General features: G+C 63.5%; 2 protein-coding genes across 2 annotated transcripts; both read left to right on the top strand.

Moving 5' to 3' along the window:
- The first annotated feature begins 244 nt into the window (after positions 1 to 244).
- WIPF2 (WAS/WASL interacting protein family member 2) lies at positions 245 to 11523 on the top strand. Its single transcript, XM_071451044.1, is given in 9 exon segments — positions 245 to 376; positions 6336 to 6448; positions 6614 to 6746; positions 6884 to 7003; positions 7431 to 8081; positions 9124 to 9262; positions 9264 to 9334; positions 9443 to 9544; positions 10362 to 11523. Coding segments are annotated over 8 exon segments (1320 nt in total). The 5' UTR covers positions 245 to 376; positions 6336 to 6385; the 3' UTR covers positions 10403 to 11523.
- Positions 11524 to 11897: 374 nt separating this feature from the next.
- CDC6 (cell division cycle 6) lies at positions 11898 to 16366 on the top strand. Its single transcript, XM_071450877.1, has 12 exons — positions 11898 to 12127; positions 12306 to 12557; positions 12796 to 13014; positions 13407 to 13606; positions 13685 to 13848; positions 13966 to 14072; positions 14221 to 14360; positions 14447 to 14547; positions 14670 to 14734; positions 14859 to 15058; positions 15168 to 15308; positions 15765 to 16366. The coding sequence occupies exons 1-12, from the start codon at positions 11932 to 11934 to the stop codon at positions 15852 to 15854; spliced, it is 1875 nt and encodes a 624-aa protein (XP_071306978.1). The 5' UTR covers positions 11898 to 11931; the 3' UTR covers positions 15855 to 16366.
- The last annotated feature ends 1191 nt before the right edge of the window (positions 16367 to 17557 follow it).

Below are 17557 nucleotides of genomic sequence, written 5' to 3'. Positions count from 1 at the left end.
AATATGGCGACTGCCGGGGGTCAGCTGACCTTCTCAATATGGCGGAAGGGGCGGGACGATAGGCTCCATACCCGTGCTGTGTCGCGGCCTTCAGCAGCGTTTCTGCGCAGAGCGGGGAATTTCTTCCCGGTGGTGCCGCTCAGCCTTCGGTCACCGGGACACGGCGGCGCTGGGTGCTCACGGAGCCGCCGTGACCTTCGCAATACGGCGGTGACGGGCGCTTCCCTCATGGCCGCCCGACCTCCTCATCATGGCGCCCCTGCCCCGCCGTGCCCCGCCTACATCCGGTTGTGCTGCGCAGGCGCAGAGGGCCCCGGACCGCCATTTCGTTCGGCGGGGCTGGGGCCGGGGCCGGGAGCGGCGGGAGGAGCCGCGGGTGAGCGGGGGAGGGCCGGGGGGGATCGGCGGGGCCGGGCCGGGGCTCGCGGGGCTCGGGGGGCCGGGACTGCGGCCCCGGGACGCCTGTGTGGGGTGTGGTGGCTGGGGGTGGGCGCGTGGGGCCTGTGCGGAGCCCGGGACCGGCGGGGCTGGGGGCGCGCTGAGGCCTGCGCGGATCTGGGGGGTGCCCGGGTCCGGCTGAGGGTCCTCGGGGCCGGCTATGGAGTGACATGAACCGGGGGGCTGGAGTTCTCACATGGACCCCCTGGACCCTCCCACCCTGACCCCCGGGCCGCCTGTGAGATCTCCCACTTCCCTGAGCCCTGGGTCACGTCAGGGACCCTTCCCCAGAACTGCCCTGGACCCCCAGCTTGGGTGTGTGAGCCCACCACCATGGGGACCCCCACTCTGAGCTCAAGGTCTCCTCTGAGAGCCATCCCCAGGACCCCCATGGATCTCCACTGAGACCCTCGTGCTGTCCTTGGCCCCACCACCCTGACTCCTGAATTAGGTGTGGGGTCCCTCCCCAGGACCTTCCTTGTGCCCCCACCCTGGGTGTGCCTGGAACTGGCGGGACCAGTGGCATGGAACCCCTTGTGACCCCTGGGATCCCCACGCTGACCTCCTGGACTTCTCTACCCCTCCTTGGACTGCTGTCTTTGGGTTGGCTGGAACCAGCAGGGCCAGAGGTCTAGGACCTCCACCCTGACCCCTCTGGGACTGTCCTAAGATCCCTGCACTGACCCCTGGACTCTTTCACCTTGACCCCTGGGTTATTTCAGGGACCTTTCCCCAGGACCCCCCAACCTGAGGCTTTCCAGAGTTGGCAGGGCTGGGGGCCTGGGACCCCACTCTGACTCCTGGCACCCCTCTGAGACCCCCATATTGAAGCCCTGGACCCTTCCACCCCTCCCAGGACCCTCCTGGACCCCCAGTATGGAGACTTTGACCCCAGAGTGTCCTGTGGGCTCCCCCTATGGCCTCTGAGACCCCCACCATGACCCCATTGACCCCTGGGTCACCTCAGGGTCCCCTCCCCATGACCCCCTTGGAGCTGTCCAGAACAGGACCAGGGACCCCCAGTGTGACCCCTGTGTCTACCTGGGACCCTTCCCATGACCCTTGGGACCCCTCCACCCTTCCCAGGACCCCCCTGAACCCCCTCTATGACCCCTGGGACCCTCACACTGATCCCCTGGACCCCCACCCTGTGGGTGCCCAGAACCAGAAAGGGCTGGGGGTGCACTGGAGGACACCCAGTGACAGGGAGGGGACCCCTGTTTGGGCTACAGAAGGACAGATGGACCTTTTGGAGCCTGCGGTGGCTTAGGGATGACCATGGACCCAGAGTTCCATGGAATCCTGGGATGACTCGAGTTAAGGACCTTAAATCCCATCTTCCACTGGAAGGGGCTGTTCCAAGCCCCATCCAGGCTGGAACACTTCCAGGGATGGAGCGGCCACAGCTTTTTCTGGGCAACGCTGGAGCTCAGTTGCCCAGGGAGACACATCCAGGGCTCTCTGCTCCCGGTGCTGCGGATGGGAGGGAGGGCCGGTGCACCGGGAGCGCTCCGGGAGGGATCCCACTCTGCACCCGGAATTCCCAGCTCCGGCTCGAAGGAACCGGGAAGTCCCCGCGTCTCCTGCCGCTTCCTCCCGCTGGAATAATTGAGCGCTTCCTGCCCAGCCCCTCGGTTCCTGCCCAGCCCCTCGTGTGCCACCTCTCCCTTCCCGGCTTCCTTTTGCCTCTTCGGCGAAGGGGGAGCGGCAGGGGAGGCTGGCAGGACGGGCTTTTCCTGCTTTTCCTTTTGCTGCAGCGGAATTTCGGGACAGGGTGCCTTGCTTCTGATTAAAGGTTTCCTCTGCTGAGTGACCTGAGATGGGAGCAAGGCACAGACTGGAGCTGTGGGTTCTGAGCTGGGGAAACTGAGGCTGTGGGAACTGGGAATGGGGAAACTGAGGCCAAGGAAACTGTGGAGAGGAAAACGGAGGATGTGGAAGTTGTGGATGGATAGGGAAAACCGAAGTTGTGGAAGCTGTGGGTGGATGGGGAAAGTGAAGTTGTGGAAGCTGTGGGTGAGTGGGGAAACTGAGGCTGTGGAGCTCATCCCTGAGGAATTAGAAACTCCGCAGATCGGGGTTTTTGTTAAAAACGCCTCGTCAGAGCCCGCGGGTCGTTAATAATTCACAGGGAGCGTCTGGATCCCGCGGGGCCGGAGCGTGTCTGTCTGTCTGCACGCAGGGATGCGCCGGCTCCGCGGGATGCTCCAAATGGAGCTGGCAGCTCGGCTCGGGAAGCATGCTGATAGGATTTTAAAAGCTTGAATGACCTTAAATCCTGCGATGGCTGTCGCTCAGGATAAATTATTTATGTAGCATCCTCAGCTCCTCGGGAGCGGGCAGGAATGTCAGGCTGCGGAGGGAGGACAGGGTTGGAATTTGGGAGGGGGTAACGAGGAACTGCGGGTTTGGATGGGAAGAGAGGGAAGATAAAGGCGCGGGGGCGGGTGTTGGAGAGGTCCAGCCTTGGAAGTCGTTCCCAAACCGGTGCGGCCGCATTTCTGCACCGACATCAGAGGGTGGAAATTCCTCTTGATCTGCAGTTCAAAGCCTCCCTGAGGATGAGGCGCTGCACTTCGGGCTTGCAAATGTGAAATACAAATCCGCCCGGAGCCCAAATCCCCCTGAAAAGCGAGGAAATAGGCGGCTGAAGGTCACTGCTGCTGCCTGTCCTGCTCCAGCAGCAATCCCCCCGGGATGAGCGGGATGGGGGCTGCTGCTGGGGAGGGCCTTTCAATTCCCTCCACAGCAAACAGGGACTTGAAAAATGCCTGGAAAACGTGGCCTGTCTCCCAGGCTGGGCCGAATCTGCCCAATCCTGCTGCTTTTAGGGGACAAGGGGCAGCTGAATGTCAAGTTCTTGGGATTTAGTAATGTTTTGATCGCAGGGTTGGCAGGGCAGTGCTGATCCAAATCACTGCCGAGGCGTCTGTGGCCGTGGTGGGCTCCAGCGTGTGGAACAGCAGCTCTGAAGCAGCTTTCCACAGGGTGACCTCGATCTGCTGATCTCTCCCTCCTCCCAAGGGACAGCTTTTCACACCTTGTTTTCCTCCTGCTTTGCTCAGAGCTTTCCTGAGGTTTGGTTTGGATTGGAAAAGCAAAGGCACTGTGTAAACCTGCCCCTCCTGCCTCAGCCCAGCTTTTATCCGCTGGTGTCTTTGGATTCAGCTCTTCCCAGCCACTTTCCCTGTGAGCACAGGGAGCTGCCACACAGCTTATGGAGCTCTCAGAAGCTCTGATGTGTCTTGGTGGAAGGGTCCTGATAGGGAAGAACAAAGAAAGAGTGCAGAGAAGTCGGAGCGTTGTTCACAGGGATAACTTCTACCAGGCATGAAGGGGTGCTGGGAGGAAAACTCCCCCCTTTTTTCTTTTCCTGGAGGATTTAGCTCCTGTCTCCCTAATCTGTATCAGCTGGGTCTGTCTTCTTGCACATGAAAGATCCAGGCTGTATTTCAAAGGCACCGTTCCCAGCCGGAGCTCTCAGCTTTTCCCAGCCGTGTGTGCTGAGTTCGGGGCCTCTCGATTTTGGTTTTTCAATGTGACCTTTGCTGTTAATCCCCAGCCCGAACGGGGCCGTGCACCGAAATGGAATGACCTGTTTCTTGGGAATTCAGCTCCAGTTTATCCTCAAGCTGCTTTAGCTTAAACTCTTCTCTCCTTTCCTCTCGCTCTTCTAGGTCAGAGCCTGGATCCGAGCGCAGGTTTTGCTTTAAGGACACCTTAGAGGGGAGATAGTGACTCGTGATCTGTTTGTAGAAATACCCCCCTTGTCCTGCAGGTCCCTGTGGATTGTCCCTGTGGACTGTCTGGAGCCTGTCACAGGGTGTCAGCAGGTCACACTGAGAGACCCCAGCAGTGCTGGCCTGGCACGGGTGGCACTGGCTGGTTTGTGCCAGCTGACAAATCCCTGTTTGTCTGTCTGTGAGATGAGTTGCTGTCACAGGGGCCACCGAGGGAGGTGTCACCCTGGCAGTAACCAGCTGGCACAGCAGCAGAGCGGGGACACAACACGTGACGTTCCCGTGGGTCGGAAGGTGCTGGCCCTGGCATCGCTCCTGTGCTGGCTCAGGGCTGTGACACATGAGCCCCAGTCAGGAGTCTCCTTACCTGGCGTGTTCCTCAGCTGGATCCCTGCTAATTCCCTCCAGCAGCTGATCCAGCAGGGCTGGGGCTCTGCCGGGAGCCACTCGTGCCACCCTGGCCCTGTGATCCCACTGCGGGTGGGAAGGAGCACAGGGAAAAGTGCTCCTGTTCCAACACGTCCCAGACGAGCACGTTCAGAGCCATCTGTGATCCTGCTCCAGTGGGAAAGGCTAAGGCTGGATGGGTTTGCTGGGTGTTGTTCCTGACTGGAGTGTCCAGAGGGATTGATGGATGTTGGGTCTTGGGTGGGAGGCCTCGAGCTCAGGCTGGGGAGAAGGAGCAGCACATTTGTTACAGAGGGCACTGGGGAGCTGGGACTCTCAGGGACTTGGAAAATGCCATAAGATAGAGGGATGAATGTCTTCCTGATGAAGCTGTAGCTGAGGACTTCTCGCAGGGCAGAAGAGCTGATTTTAATTAAAAGGCAGTTTATTAGGTATTTATTTATTTCCCTGAACCCCAGAGCCAGTGGTTTGCCCAAGGGCAGGGGAGCTGCTGCTGTGGCAGCCATGCTGCTGCTCCCTGCTTCCCGTTCTCACACCCTGGGAATGTCTGACAGAGGATGGACCCGTGTCCTGTGGGATTAGGAAGTTGTAGTTTATCTAGCAGGAGATGAGTGGGAGAAGGGATCTGGTTGTTAATACCTGGTACAAACCTGAGTCATAAAGGAACTTTCCCTGCGGTGGGGGCTGTTCCCGTGCCCTCTGTCACCTGCCCTGGAGGTCAGGGCTCGGAAATGGGAAGTTTCAGGTGTGAAACTGCCCTGTCCTTTCCTCCTGTTGGTGGTGTGCTTCCCGTTAGTGACTGTGGAATAGGTTTTCCTGTGGGAAGGACATCTGTGGCCCAGAGAGGGACATTTGTCCCCTGCCTCAGGGTCTGCCCTGTGCTGCTGGGACTCTCCATGTGGTGAGCAAGGCCTCCAGTCATCACATTCCTATTCCCTGAGCCGGTGCTATGGGAGGCCCTACCTGAGCACTGCTGTCAGTGGCACGAGGGCCTGTGACTTCCCAGTGATTCAGGCTCCCCTTCCTGTCCCCAGTCCCTCTGTGTTCCGTCTCCAGTGCCTACCGGAGCTGCCGGGCCCCGCGGAGCCCCGGGAGCTGTTCCAGGTGAGCCATGGTGCCAGACAGGTTTATTCTGGGCTTCTGAGGAGTTGGAGCATGGCCAGATCTGTGCTGGGAAAGCTGGTTTCCCTGACTGCTTGGACAGCTTCGAGGGGGCTTTGGAGTTGTGGGGTGCAGAGAGCCTTCAGTGCTGGAGGGTTATTGATGTAGGAGACAAGAGGTCGGGAAATTCGGGGATGGGAGGCAGCCACAGGACAGTCCTGTGCTGCTTCCTGCTGCTCTGGAGCTGGAGCCATCTGGCAGATTTGCCCTGGCCATTGCTGGAGAGGCCATGGGGCCACGTGCCAGTGCTGGGGGGCTACTGTCACCCTCCCAAGTGAGCAGCCCCCAGCTGCAGCTGGAGGAGCTGGATGGATGGTGCAGGATCAGCTTGGCCAGGTTTTGTCTGCCAGGCGAGGTGGTTGTGTGAGACCTGTCCTGGGTTTGACTGCAGGGAGCCCTGGGGATTTGTGGGGGGGATGTGCTGGCTCCCACCCCTGGCACCTGCTGCTCCAGGGTGTTGGGACAGCCTGGGAGAGCAGCTCCAGCTGCTGCTCTGCACGGGCACAGGGCACCAGCACAATTCCCTGGAGGCTGTGTTTCACCTCCAGCTTTCCCCACGTTCCCTGACTGCTTCCTCTCTTCCTGCAGGCATGAGTGCCCAGGCCTGCCCCCAGCACTGAGAGCCCGGAGCCGCCAGGATGCCGATCCCTCCTCCCCCGCCGCCGCCCCCCGGCCCCCCGCCGCCCCCCACCCTCAGTCAGGTAGGGGTCACCTCGCTGGGCTGGGAGCTGGGCTGTCCCCACAGGGGCCCCTGGAGGAGGCTGGCTGTGGCAGGGCTGGGGTGCTCTGGGAGGTGGGGATGCAGAGCTGGGCTGTTCCTGTGCTCTGGGGTCCTGGGGAGGTGCTGAGCTGCTGCTCCTCTCCAGGCGAACACGGAACCGCCGAAGCTGAGCCGAGAGGAGCAGCGGGGCCGCGGGGCCCTCCTGCAGGACATCTGTAAAGGGACCAAGCTCAGGAAAGTGACCCAAATCAATGACCGGAGTGCACCCATCTTGGAAAGTGAGTCCCCAGCAGGCTCCCAGCCCCACGCTGGGTGCCGCCGTACCCTGCAGGGCGCTTGCCCATCTGGTTCCCAGCGGCTCCTCATTGGAGGAGCGGATAATTCCAGGCTTAACCTCTTTCCTCCCTCCTTTCAGAGCCCAAGGGCAGCAGCGGCAGCAGCTACGGCTCCGGCTCAGCTGCCATCCAGCCCAAGGGCGGCCTCTTCCAAGGCGGCGTTCCCAAGCTCAGACCTGTGGGAGCCAAGGACAGCTCAGGTAATGGCCACTGGCCCGTGGTCTGCGTGGGGGTCCCTGGGGAGGGCCCTGAGCAGGAAGGGGTTGAGGATCTCACTGTGTATCCCTGGGGATTTTAGCTGCTAAGAGGCAGGACCCCAAATCACATCCCATGCATGGCACAGGCCAGCTGTACCCTCCCTGAGCCTCAGCCCCACACACAGACTTCTTGGAGGGCGCAGGAGTTTCGTGTATTGCTGAACTCTGTGTGTTCTCTGTGGTGGCCACAGAGTAGAGTGGTGAGAGAGGAGCCGTGTGTGGCTGTGCTCAGTGCCAGCTCCCCGCGTGTGCCAAAAAGCCGTCCCTGGCCATCCCTTGGCCTGGCCCTCCTTGGCCGTGGCTCTGTGCAGGGACAGGGCACTGCTCCCATGCCATCCCCAATCCCTCACTGTGCTCTCCTTCCCCGCAGACAGCTCCACTAAACAAACACTACAAGTCCCTGGCTCCCGAGCAGCTGCTCCCAGGCCCCCCGTGCCGGCCAACAACAGCCGCCCTCAGGACGATGCCGACAGCAGCCGGGGCTCCCCGCCGGAACTGCCGCGCACGCAGAGACCCTCCCTGCCTGACCTGTCCCGGCCCGGCGCCGCCGGTGGCACCGGCATGAAGCACAGCTCCTCGGCCCCGCCGCCCCCGCCGCCGGGACGCCGCGCCGCCGCCCCCCCGGCCCCCCCTCCAGCGCACGCCAAGGCCTCGCCCTACAACCGGGAGAAGCCGCTGCCGCCCACCCCGGGACAGCGCCCGCCCGGCAGCAGGGACGGGCCCCCCGCCCCGCCGCCCATCAAACCCCCCCCTTCCCCTGTCAGCCTCCGCTCGGGCGCTCAGGGCCAGTCCCTCGCCCCCCCGCCGCCCCCTTACCGGCAGCCCCCCGGTGTCCCCAACGGCCCCTCCAGCCCCAGCAGCGAGTCGGCCCCGGAGCTGCCGCAGAGACACAACTCCTTGCACAGGAAGGCACCGGGCCCCCTGCGGGGCCTGGCGCCGCCGCCGCCCGCTGCTGCCTCCCCGAACCTGCAGAGCAGCCGCCCCCCGCCGCCGGCCAGGGACCCCCCGAGCCGTGGAGCAGGTGAGAGACCCCCCGAGCCGTGGAGTGAGTAAGAGCAACTGGCTCCACGGTGCCTGGGGGCAGCTGGGGTGATCAGGGTGGCAAGAGTTGGCTTCTGGGCACAGTGAATGTTCTGCATGTGGTGATGGGGCTGGTCTGGGGCAGGAGCTGTAGTGCCATGTTTAACACATTCCCTTGGTCATGTCCTGTGATAATCCAGCTCCTTCCAAGCCTGGTGCTGGCAGTTGTGACTGGGCAACTCCTGCCCATGCTCTCCTGGGGTGGGAGATGAGAATGCGGGAGAGCATAGCTCCCCTGAGCTTCCTGAATGTCACTGGGAGGGTGCAAAAAGCTATGGCAGAGCAGGGAGAAGCTTTTCCCTGGGTGTGCAGCCCTCGGGAGTGTGTCCCCGTGGCTGGGACTGCTGTTGGCTGTGCCCCAGTGCCCCCCCGTGCACTCCTGGGCTCCCTGTCCAGACCGCAGCTCCTGCCTGGGCCCCTGCCAAGCCGCTCCGTCCTTCTGGCCCTGCCAGAATCCCTCCTCAGAGCTACAGCTGGGGATCTGCGCTGTCAGCCCGAGTGTAATTAGGCTAATGAGGAGCACGAACTGCCACGGAGCCTCTGCGGGAGGCTGGGCAGGAGTGAGAGGTGGGTCAGAGGGGCTGTGGGTCCTGTCACTGCCTCGGTGACACTGCGGATGTGGCTTCCAGTCCTGGCAGGCAGCATCTTGGCTCCATGTGGAGCTGCTGCCCTTGGACTCTCTGGATTGTAGCTGCTCCTGAGATCTCCTCTGGTGCAGAGGGACCTGTGCTCACTGTGGGGCTGGAGCAGCCCCCGGGGTGGACGGTGAGCCGTGGGGCAGCAGGGCTGGCTGGTCCTTGCGCTGCAGCTGGTGGAGGGATGAGGAATGCAGATGTCAGGAGCGAGCAGGAAATCTCCGGGCACGCGTAGGAGCAACCCTGGGCCGCGGTCTGGCGCGGCAGCTGGCCTGGAACGCTCCGGGGGACGTCCCTGGGTTTGCCCCGGGAATGCCGCGCTCGGCGCTGACCCCGCTGTCCCCGCAGCTCCGCCGCCCCCGCCGCCGATGCTGCGGAACGGAGGGCGCGACGCCCCCCCGCCCCCACCCCCCTACAGACTGCACGGCCCCGCCGAGCCCCCCAGCCGGGGGAAGCCCCCGCCGCCACCCACCCGGACCCCGGCCGGGCCCCCCGCCGCCGCCGCCGCCCGTGCGCAACGGGCACCGGGACTCCATCTCCACCGTCAGAGCATTCCTGGGTGAGTGCGACCCCGCACGGATCCCCCTCAGAGCCGAGCCCTGTGGCTGTGGCCAGGCTCTCCCAGAGCCCCCCTCCCTCACCTGCCCTTTTTGCTGTTTCTTCACAGATGACTTTGAATCCAAATACTCCTTTCATCCCGTTGAAGACTTCCCAGCCCCAGAGGAATATAAATACTTCCAGAGAATCTACCCCAGCAAAACAAACAGAGGTGAGGAGGAGGAGGAGGGGATGTCCCAAATTCCCTTTGCCCTCTTGTGCCCTCATGGCTGGCACTGTCCTGTTTGTCCCTGCACAGGGTGGGTGGTGCAGTGGCCATGCCCTGGCCCTGCTGGGGTCCTGAGGGTGCTGATCCCCATTCCCAGGGGTCCTGAGCCCCATTCCCAGGGGGTCCCAAGCCCTGAAGGGTGGGTGATGGGTGGTTCAGTAGCCATGCCCTGGGCCCTGCTGGTGTTCTGGGGGTGCTGAGCCCCATTCCCTGAGGTCCCTGAGGGCAGCTCTCTGTGCTGTGGGGCAGGGCAGAAATATGGGCTGTGCGGATGCCCTATCCCACCTGCTCCTGGTTTGCCTGCAGAGCTCATTCCTGCCTTTGCTTAGCACCTTTGGCACCAGAGGGGATCTCAAAGGACCCCACAGCCAGGGCAGGGCTGGGCAGGGGCTGGGGGGATGCAGACCCTCAGGATAAAGCCCAAGCACTGGCACTCAGACCCAGCAGAGCTCAAAGTGCCCTTGGTGCCGCACGTCAGCGCTGCGGATCCCGGCGGAGACTCCGGGGAGAATGGGATGCTCGTTTATTTTTAGAGCCATGAATGTTTAATGCGGGTTTGAAAAGCCCCGAGCTCGGTGTGGCTGCAGCGGCTGCTGCCAGGCACAAATCCCAGGCTCCAGATCTCCGCGGGGAGGTCGGGGTGGGGGGGGGGGAGCCAGCAGCTGGCGCGGGGGTGTGGAGGAAGGAGGGAGGGAGGGAGGGAGAGCAGCCGTGCTGGATCCGGCTCTGCACAGCTCCAACAGGCTTCCTTGTCTTGCAGCTACTCGTGGGGCTCCCCCTCTGCCCCCCATCCCCAGGTGAAAGCGGGCTGTGCGGGTGGATTGTTCCAGAGCAGAGACGTGGAGCTCCTTCCCCTTCCTCAGCCAGAACCCCCCCAGCTCCCAGCACCCCGGATCCTGCATGACACACTCCCAGCCTCTCCCAGGACACCAGATCCCCCCAGTGCAGCGTGCTCCGCCAGCTCCGCCTCATCTATGCACCCCCCAGGAATCAGTGACCTCGTGGCAAGCCTGGATGGGTCCATCCCTCATTGCTCCTCATGGATCCTGCGTCGGGATCTGCCTGGGAGCCAGGCACGGGACTTAAGGCCGAGCTGTGTGCTGGCTGTTGGGACCAGGGGGGCTCGTGGAGGGGTGGCTGGGGTCAGGCAGGGAATGGACACGCTGTGAGACCCCCCCAGAGCGAGGGGGAGCAGGGACTGGCCGGCAGAGCCTCGTGATCCTGGTGGAACCTTGTTATCCCGGCACAGCCCATTGCTTTTTTGCACAGGAGCCAGTGGAGGCAGGGGGGGACATGAGTGGGACCATGCAGGGACACCCCAACAGCTGGTGGGGACCCCCTTTCTCTGACCCTACAGGGGGGCACCCCCATGTGCCCCCCTCAAAACCACTGCTCCCCTGGCACTTCCCCCTGGGATTCCCCTGGCTCTCACTGCTGACTCCCCCCAAACTTGAGCATTTTAACGAGAAAACACTAATTACATGGGGAGGGGGCCGTTTGTGCTGGGTCTGGCACACCAGGGGGCACGTGGGGGGGGCCCTGGGGGCCGGGGATGTTTTGCCTTACACTCCCTGTCCGACGGGGGGGTCACACTAACGTAGTTACTGATCTCTTTGTACCATAGCAGGAAGGGCATGGGGTGCAGGGGGGCCACCCCTGCAGGCGGGTTTGGGGCTCATTCAGGGGATTTTTTTTTTTTTTTTCTATGATGATGGACCTTCCCCTGTTGAGGCTGGAGAGAGGTGGGTGAGGGGTGAGTGTGGGGTTTCTCTGGAGAATGAGCCCCCTCCCCAGTGCTGCCCTTTGGGTTAAATAAAGGTTCAATACGGTTCTGCCCCTCCAGGAGCGAGGGGCCCTTTTAAAAGGGAACAGAGGAATTTGGAGGAGCTGGAAATTACATTTAAATAAAAGTAATAAAGTGATTAATGATGTCAAGGACGCTGTCTAAGGGGGAGGTTGCCAGGAAACCCTTTTCTTTTTTTGGAGGTGATGCCCCAAGGGCTGGGTGCAGGGCACTTGGGCGGTCAGGGTGGAGGGTACTGGGAGCGCAGTAGGAAGGCAGGAAGGGGGTCACTGGTGTCACTGGGACCACTGGGAAGGAGGATTGTGGGTACTGGGAGCAGGGGGAGAAGCGCCGTGGGGAATACTGGGAGGAAGGGTGGGGAGTATGGGAGCGTGGAGAGACAAGACTGGGCGGCAGTAGAAAAGCAATGTAGGAGGAACTGGTGGCACTGGGAGTACGGGGAAGACTGGGTTGGGGGGTGCGGGCCGTGGGAGCACTGGGGGAACTGGGAGGGCGGAGTACCCGCAGGCGGACTACAGCTCCCAGCATGCCCCGCGCGCCGCGCTCGGCTCCTTCCGCCCTGCCTCGGCTGCGCTCGCTGATTGGCCGGTCTGTTGCGGCCCTTCCTCTGGCCGCGGCGATTGGCGGCGGCGGCAGCGGCGCAGCCAATGGGGAGAAGGGGGAAGGGCCTGCTCGGCCTGGTGGCGGGAAGTGCGGAGCCGGGGCTGATTTGGCGCGAGAAGGTCGGGGCGGCAGCGGGGCGGACCCGCGGGGGTTTGGGGGGACCCGAGGGGGTTGGGGGGGTACATGGGGGTCAGAAATGGGGGGCAGCGCGGTGGGGACCGGGACTCGAGGGGCAAGGGGTGGCCGGGATCCGCGGGGCGGGCGGTCCATTCTCACCTGGGCGCTGTTCTCCTCCAGCCGTAGCCCCCGCCATGGCCAGCAGCAGCCCGCAGAGCCAGCCCACCATCGGCTTCCCCCGCACGAGGAGCGCCCGACGCCTCGCTGCCCCCTCGGCCAAGAGCGACCCCGACGCCCCTGCTCTGCGCCCCTCGCCGCGTTCCAAGGCCTCGGGCTCCTCCGGCCAGGCCAGCCCGGACACACGCTCAAGCCGGGCCACAGCGCAGACCCTGAGCCCCAAAGCGCAGCCCCTGAGCCCCCGAAAACGCCTGGGTGAGTCCCTCCACCGGGACCCCCCGGGAACGGTGGGGGGCACATCCCCCTTCTCATCCCGGGGGGGCTGGGACAGACAGACAGACCCAGCCCCGTCCGGCTCTGGTCCAGCTGCGTTTGCGGCTTCACCCCCATTTCGGGAGGAAGAGCTGCTCCCGCGGGGCTTTGGGGGTGGCTGAAGCATAAACTCCCCCAGGGAGAGCGGCCCTGTGTCACCACCAGCCTGTTGTCCCCGCAGGTGATGACAACCTGTGCAATGTCCCCCATGCCTTATCTTGCTCCCCGGCCAAACGCAGCAAGGAGAACCAGGGGCGTCGCCTGCTCTTTGGGGACCCCTCGGCCTCCCCCGAGCAGCCCAAGGGCTTGGGGCCATCCCCACGGAGTGGGGGGCCAGAGACCCCCCGGAGCTCAGGGCTCAACGGGCAGCAGCCACGCACCCGGCTCTTCAGGCAGGAAGGTGGGTACGGGGTGATGGGTGTGGGCAGGGCTGGGTATGGGCTTATGGATGGGATGGGGATGGAGGAAGGTGGGTATGGGGTTATGGATGGGATGGGGATGAAGGATGGTGGGTATGGGGTTATGGATGGGCTTGTGAGTGTGGGCAGGGCTGGGTATGGGGTTGTGGATGGGGATGCAGGGATGGGGATGGGATTGGGAATATGGGTAAGGGATGGTGATAGGGGTCGAGCTGAAGGTGTGGAGCAAAGGATGGGGTTGGGGATATGAGGATGGGGTATATGGAGCTAGGGATAGATTTGAAGGCAGGGATGAGGATGGGGATGATGATCAGCTGGGATGGGGTCCCAGCAGTGCCACCTCCCTCCCTGAGTCCTCTTGCTCCCCGTGCAGGTACCTGTTACCAGCAGGCCAAGCAGGTGCTGCACGCGGCTGTGCCCGAGCGGCTGCAGGGCAGGGAGAAGGAGACGGGGCTGCTGCGGCAGTTCCTGCTGGAACACGTCCTGGGGCGCCGGCCCGGCAGCCTCTACGTGTCCGGAGCCCCTGGGACTGGCAAAACAGCCTGTCTGAGCCGTGTTCTGCTCGACTGCAAGGTGTGTGCCATGGCCAGGCTGTGGGGCTGCTCTGGGGGCAGTGGGATGGGGCTGCTCTAACATTCCCATTCCTGGCAGGACAAGCTGGCTGGCAGCAGGACTGTGGTGCTGAACTGCATGGCACTGGACAGCCCCCACAGCGTCTTCCCTGCCCTGGCACAGCAGCTGGGGCTGCCCATGGCCACTGGCCGGGAGCGTATCAGGAGCCTGGAGAAGCATCTGACGGCCCAGGGGCCCATGGTGTGAGTTCCCTGTCTCTGATGGGTGGAGTGGGATTCCCCTGGATGCAGCAGCTCTGCTCACCCTGCTTGGAGTGCTGTGAGGTGACAGAGCAGGGGTTGATCTGGGCTCTCCCACAGCCTCCTGGTGCTGGATGAGCTGGACCAGCTGGAGAGCAAAGGCCAGGACGTGCTCTACACCCTCTTTGAGTGGCCCCAGCTGCCCAGCTCCAGGCTCGTCCTCGTGGGTGAGTGTGCAGGGTGTGTAGGAGGGTGCACTGCTCTCCTGGGCACCCTCCCTCTTTAGTGGGGGTTGATGGAGACTTCTCTTTGCAGCCCCCTCCTGCTCTCTCCTTGGAGAACAGCCCTCATCCTCCTCTTCCTCTTGCCCTGCAGGGTTGGCCAATGCCCTGGACCTGACAGACAGGAGCCTGGCCAGGCTGGGAGCCCACCTGGCTGGCAAGCCCCGGCTGCTGCACTTCCCACCCTACACCAAGGAGCAGCTCACCCTCATCCTGCAGGAGAGGCTGGGACAGGTGGGGACATGGGGAGGACAGACTGGGGGACCATGGGGTCCTCTGCCCACACAGGTGGCAGCACTGACGGCCCTGGTGCCCCACAGGTGGCAGGTGAACCCGTCCTGGACTCTGCTGCACTCCAGTTCTGTGCCCGCAAGGTCTCTGCAGTCTCTGGTGATGCTCGCAAGGCCCTGGATGTCTGTAGGTCAGTGTGTGCCCCAAAACCCAGCCAGGTTGGTCCCTGGGAGTCTGCATGGCTCCCCTGCACCACGGTGCCCATGCCAGGGGTGCCCACTCTGCCTGGCACTCAGGGCTGTCCCTCCCCAGGCGTGCTGTGGAGGTGGTGGAGCTGGAGGTGCGAGGCCAGACCCTGCTGAAGCCACTGCCCAGGGGTGAGTCCCTGCTGCCAGAGCCAAAACCCTGCTCGGGGGTCACCTCAGTGGGAGTCTGGGCTCCCCTTGTGGGACACCTCTCTCCCTGTTCTCACCTCCCTGGGATCCTCTGTCTGTCCCACAGGTGACTCCCCGGTGTCCCCTGTCCCCAAGCGTGTGGGGCTCCTGCACATCTCCCGGGTGCTCTCGGAGGTGTTTGGGGACCGCCTGGCAGGGGGGTCCCTGGGGGCCCAGGACACCTTCCCCCTGCAGCAGAAGGTGCTGCTCTGCTCCCTGCTCCTGCTTGCCCGGCGCTCCCACGCCCGTGTGGTGACCCTGGGGAAGGTGAGTGCACCTGGGACCTTCTCAGGGCTGCACCTGGGCAGTGGGTGGGCGTCCCTGGGGTGTCCCTTGGGGGCTTTGTTGCGGTGTAACCCCTCCCTGCCCTCCCCAGCTCCACGACACCTACAGCCAGGTGTGCCGGCGGCAGCAGCTCCCCGCTGTTGACCAGGCCGAGTGTCTGTCCCTTGTCACCCTCCTGGAGTCCCGCGGTGTCCTCGAGCTCAAGAGGGCCAAGGAGGCCCGGCTGGCCAAGGTACCGTGGGGTGCTGGGGCAGGAACAGCGCTGGGACACGATGCAGTGGTGGGGCAGGGCAGGATCTGGCAGCTCGGTGCTGAGCACCCCTGATCTCCCTCCCAGATTTCCCTCCCAGGGTCTGGTGACAGTGCTGGGACATGATTCAGTGGTGGGAGTGGGGCAGGATCTGTCAGCTCGGTGCTGAGCACCCCTGTTCCCCCTCTTAGGTCTGGTGACAGCACTGGGACAGGATGCAGTGGTGGGGCAGGGCAGGATCTCGGTGCTGAGCACCCCTGTTCCCCCTCTTAGGTCTGGTGACAGCACTGGGACAGGATGCAGTGGTGGGGCAGGGCAGGATCTTGGTGCTGAGCACCCTTGTTCCCCCTCCCATGGTCTGGTGACAGCACTGGGACAGGTTGCAGTGGTGGGGCAGGGCAGGATCTCGGTGCTGAGCACCCTTGTTTTCCCTCCCAGGTTTCCCTGATGCTGGAGGAGGCAGCTCTGGAGCACAGGCTGCAGGACACGGCGCTGGTGGGCAGCATCCTCACCCAGGGGCTGCACTAACGCCCTCCCTCTGGTCCCAAGGGGGGTTTTGCTGCTGTTGGCAAGAGCAGACAAGTGGCTCCCAAGGTTTTGGACATTTGTCAAGTTCTGCCCTGGGGGCTGTCAGTCTGGGGTCTTTTTATTAATATTTTAATGTAATAATATTATTAATGTTTTATTGTAATTGCTGCACGATGGGAGCTTAGGTGGGAGGCTGGGACACCCCTCAGCCCCTCTGTGGCCCCCAGCCTTTGAGTAGGGAGTGGGGTGGTCCCCCTTGTCACCCTGGTGTGTCATCCTGAGGTTTGGTGTTGTTCCTGCCATGAATCCTGGACCATATTTGCTCCCAACTCTTTCAGAGCCTTCTGGGGCTCTCTGGAACCTTCTTGACCACTCTGGCTGCAGGGGGAATCTCCCCAGTGCTCTGGGTCCCAGTGCTGGCAGTGGCACAGGAGGGGCAGGGACCTCTGTGGGGGGAGAGGACAGGGTGCATCCTTTTATCTTCTGCCATGAAATAAAGTCATTTTGGTTCAGCTTTGTCTCCTGTCCTCCGTGTTTCACCCCTGTTCCCCCAATCCCTGCCTGCCCCACAGCTGTGGAGACCCAGCCCTGTCCTCCCCATCCCCTCTCCTGGGCTCCAGCCCCAGCCTCAGCTCCTGGCCCCAGCTCCTTCCTTTCTGTTAAATAATGGACGCTTTGACCTAATTTTGCAGCTTCCTCATCGCGGGGGGGGGCTCCAGATGGGGGTGGGGGGAGTGGGAGGGGATGAGGCCGTGCTTGTGCCCCACGTGCCTCCATCCCACCCCACCTCTGCCCTCCCACCCTGTCCCGTCCCAGCACCCCCCTGGCTGCCCCTCACAGCTCCTGGCCAGGCATGGGGTGCTGCTGGTGGGGGAGGACGTGGTACTGGAGCCCCCCCGTGTGCCTCAGTTTCCCACCCTGTGGCCCCAGGGGGTGGCCCTGCTCTGTTCCAGCTCTGCCCCTGCGGCATCCCTGCAGCTCACAGGACACGGGGACATTTCCACCGGCTGCCCAGGACAAGGACACAAAGGGGAGCCCGCTGAGGTCCCTGGGTGCCACCACAAACAGGGTGCAGCACCAGGGGACACCTTGGGGACACGTGTGTCCCTGCTGGCCGTGGGGAGCGGCGGGGAAACCGAGGCAGGAGGAGCACGGGGGGGAATGTGGGAGCCCCGCGGGCCCCGAGCAGGCTCAGCCCGGGCTGCCGGCGCTATTTATAGCCGGCCCTGCCATGTGTGGGACGTGTGCGGCGGCACGGGCGGGCTCCGGGGTCAGCCCGGGCTGTGCCCGCTCCGGGCTGTGTGTCCCGGTGCCCTCAGCACGTCAGGAGCCTGTCCCTGTCCCTCTCTGCACCGTGACCCAGCCGCTGTCACCAGGCTCTGGGGCTGAGCGGGTACCAGCATCATCCTGCCCGGGGGTCCCCAGCTCGCCACGTCCTGCCCCAGGGACACGGTGACATGGCACACGGTGGCAGTGCCAGGAAGGAAGCGCCTGGCAGCGTGCGGTGACGCGGGGGTGATGCTGGCAGGCATCCTTCTCCCCCTGTCCCCCCGATTCCTCTGTCCTCCCATGTCCCCCCGTGGTGATGGTGGCACAGGGGACACCCCCACATCTGGGCCACACCGGTGGCACCCCGGGCTGTTGCCAGTCCCGGCAGTGTCCCTGGGGTGTCCTGGCGATGGGGACAGCGGGACAGCGGCGGG

Source organism: Agelaius tricolor, unplaced genomic scaffold (genome assembly GCF_023055355.1).
Source record: "Agelaius tricolor isolate 1412-34295 unplaced genomic scaffold, bAgeTri1.0.p SCAF_31, whole genome shotgun sequence".
Lineage (NCBI taxonomy): Eukaryota > Metazoa > Chordata > Aves > Passeriformes > Icteridae > Agelaius > Agelaius tricolor.
The sequence above is the reverse complement of the archived record's forward strand: the minus strand, read 5'-3'. Positions and strand labels throughout refer to the sequence as shown.

Bases quoted from the DNA above. Each gene is read 5' to 3' on its own strand.
- CDC6 (XM_071450877.1), top strand. From the start codon at position 11,932: ATGCCCCGCGCGCCGCGCTCGGCTCCTTCCGCCCTGCCTCGGCTGCGC. The intron at 12,128-12,305 runs GTCGGGGCGGCA...GTTCTCCTCCAG, and splicing joins GGCTGATTTGGCGCGAGAAG to CCGTAGCCCCCGCCATGGCC. The intron at 15,059-15,167 runs GTGAGTGCACCT...TGCCCTCCCCAG, and splicing joins GTGTGGTGACCCTGGGGAAG to CTCCACGACACCTACAGCCA.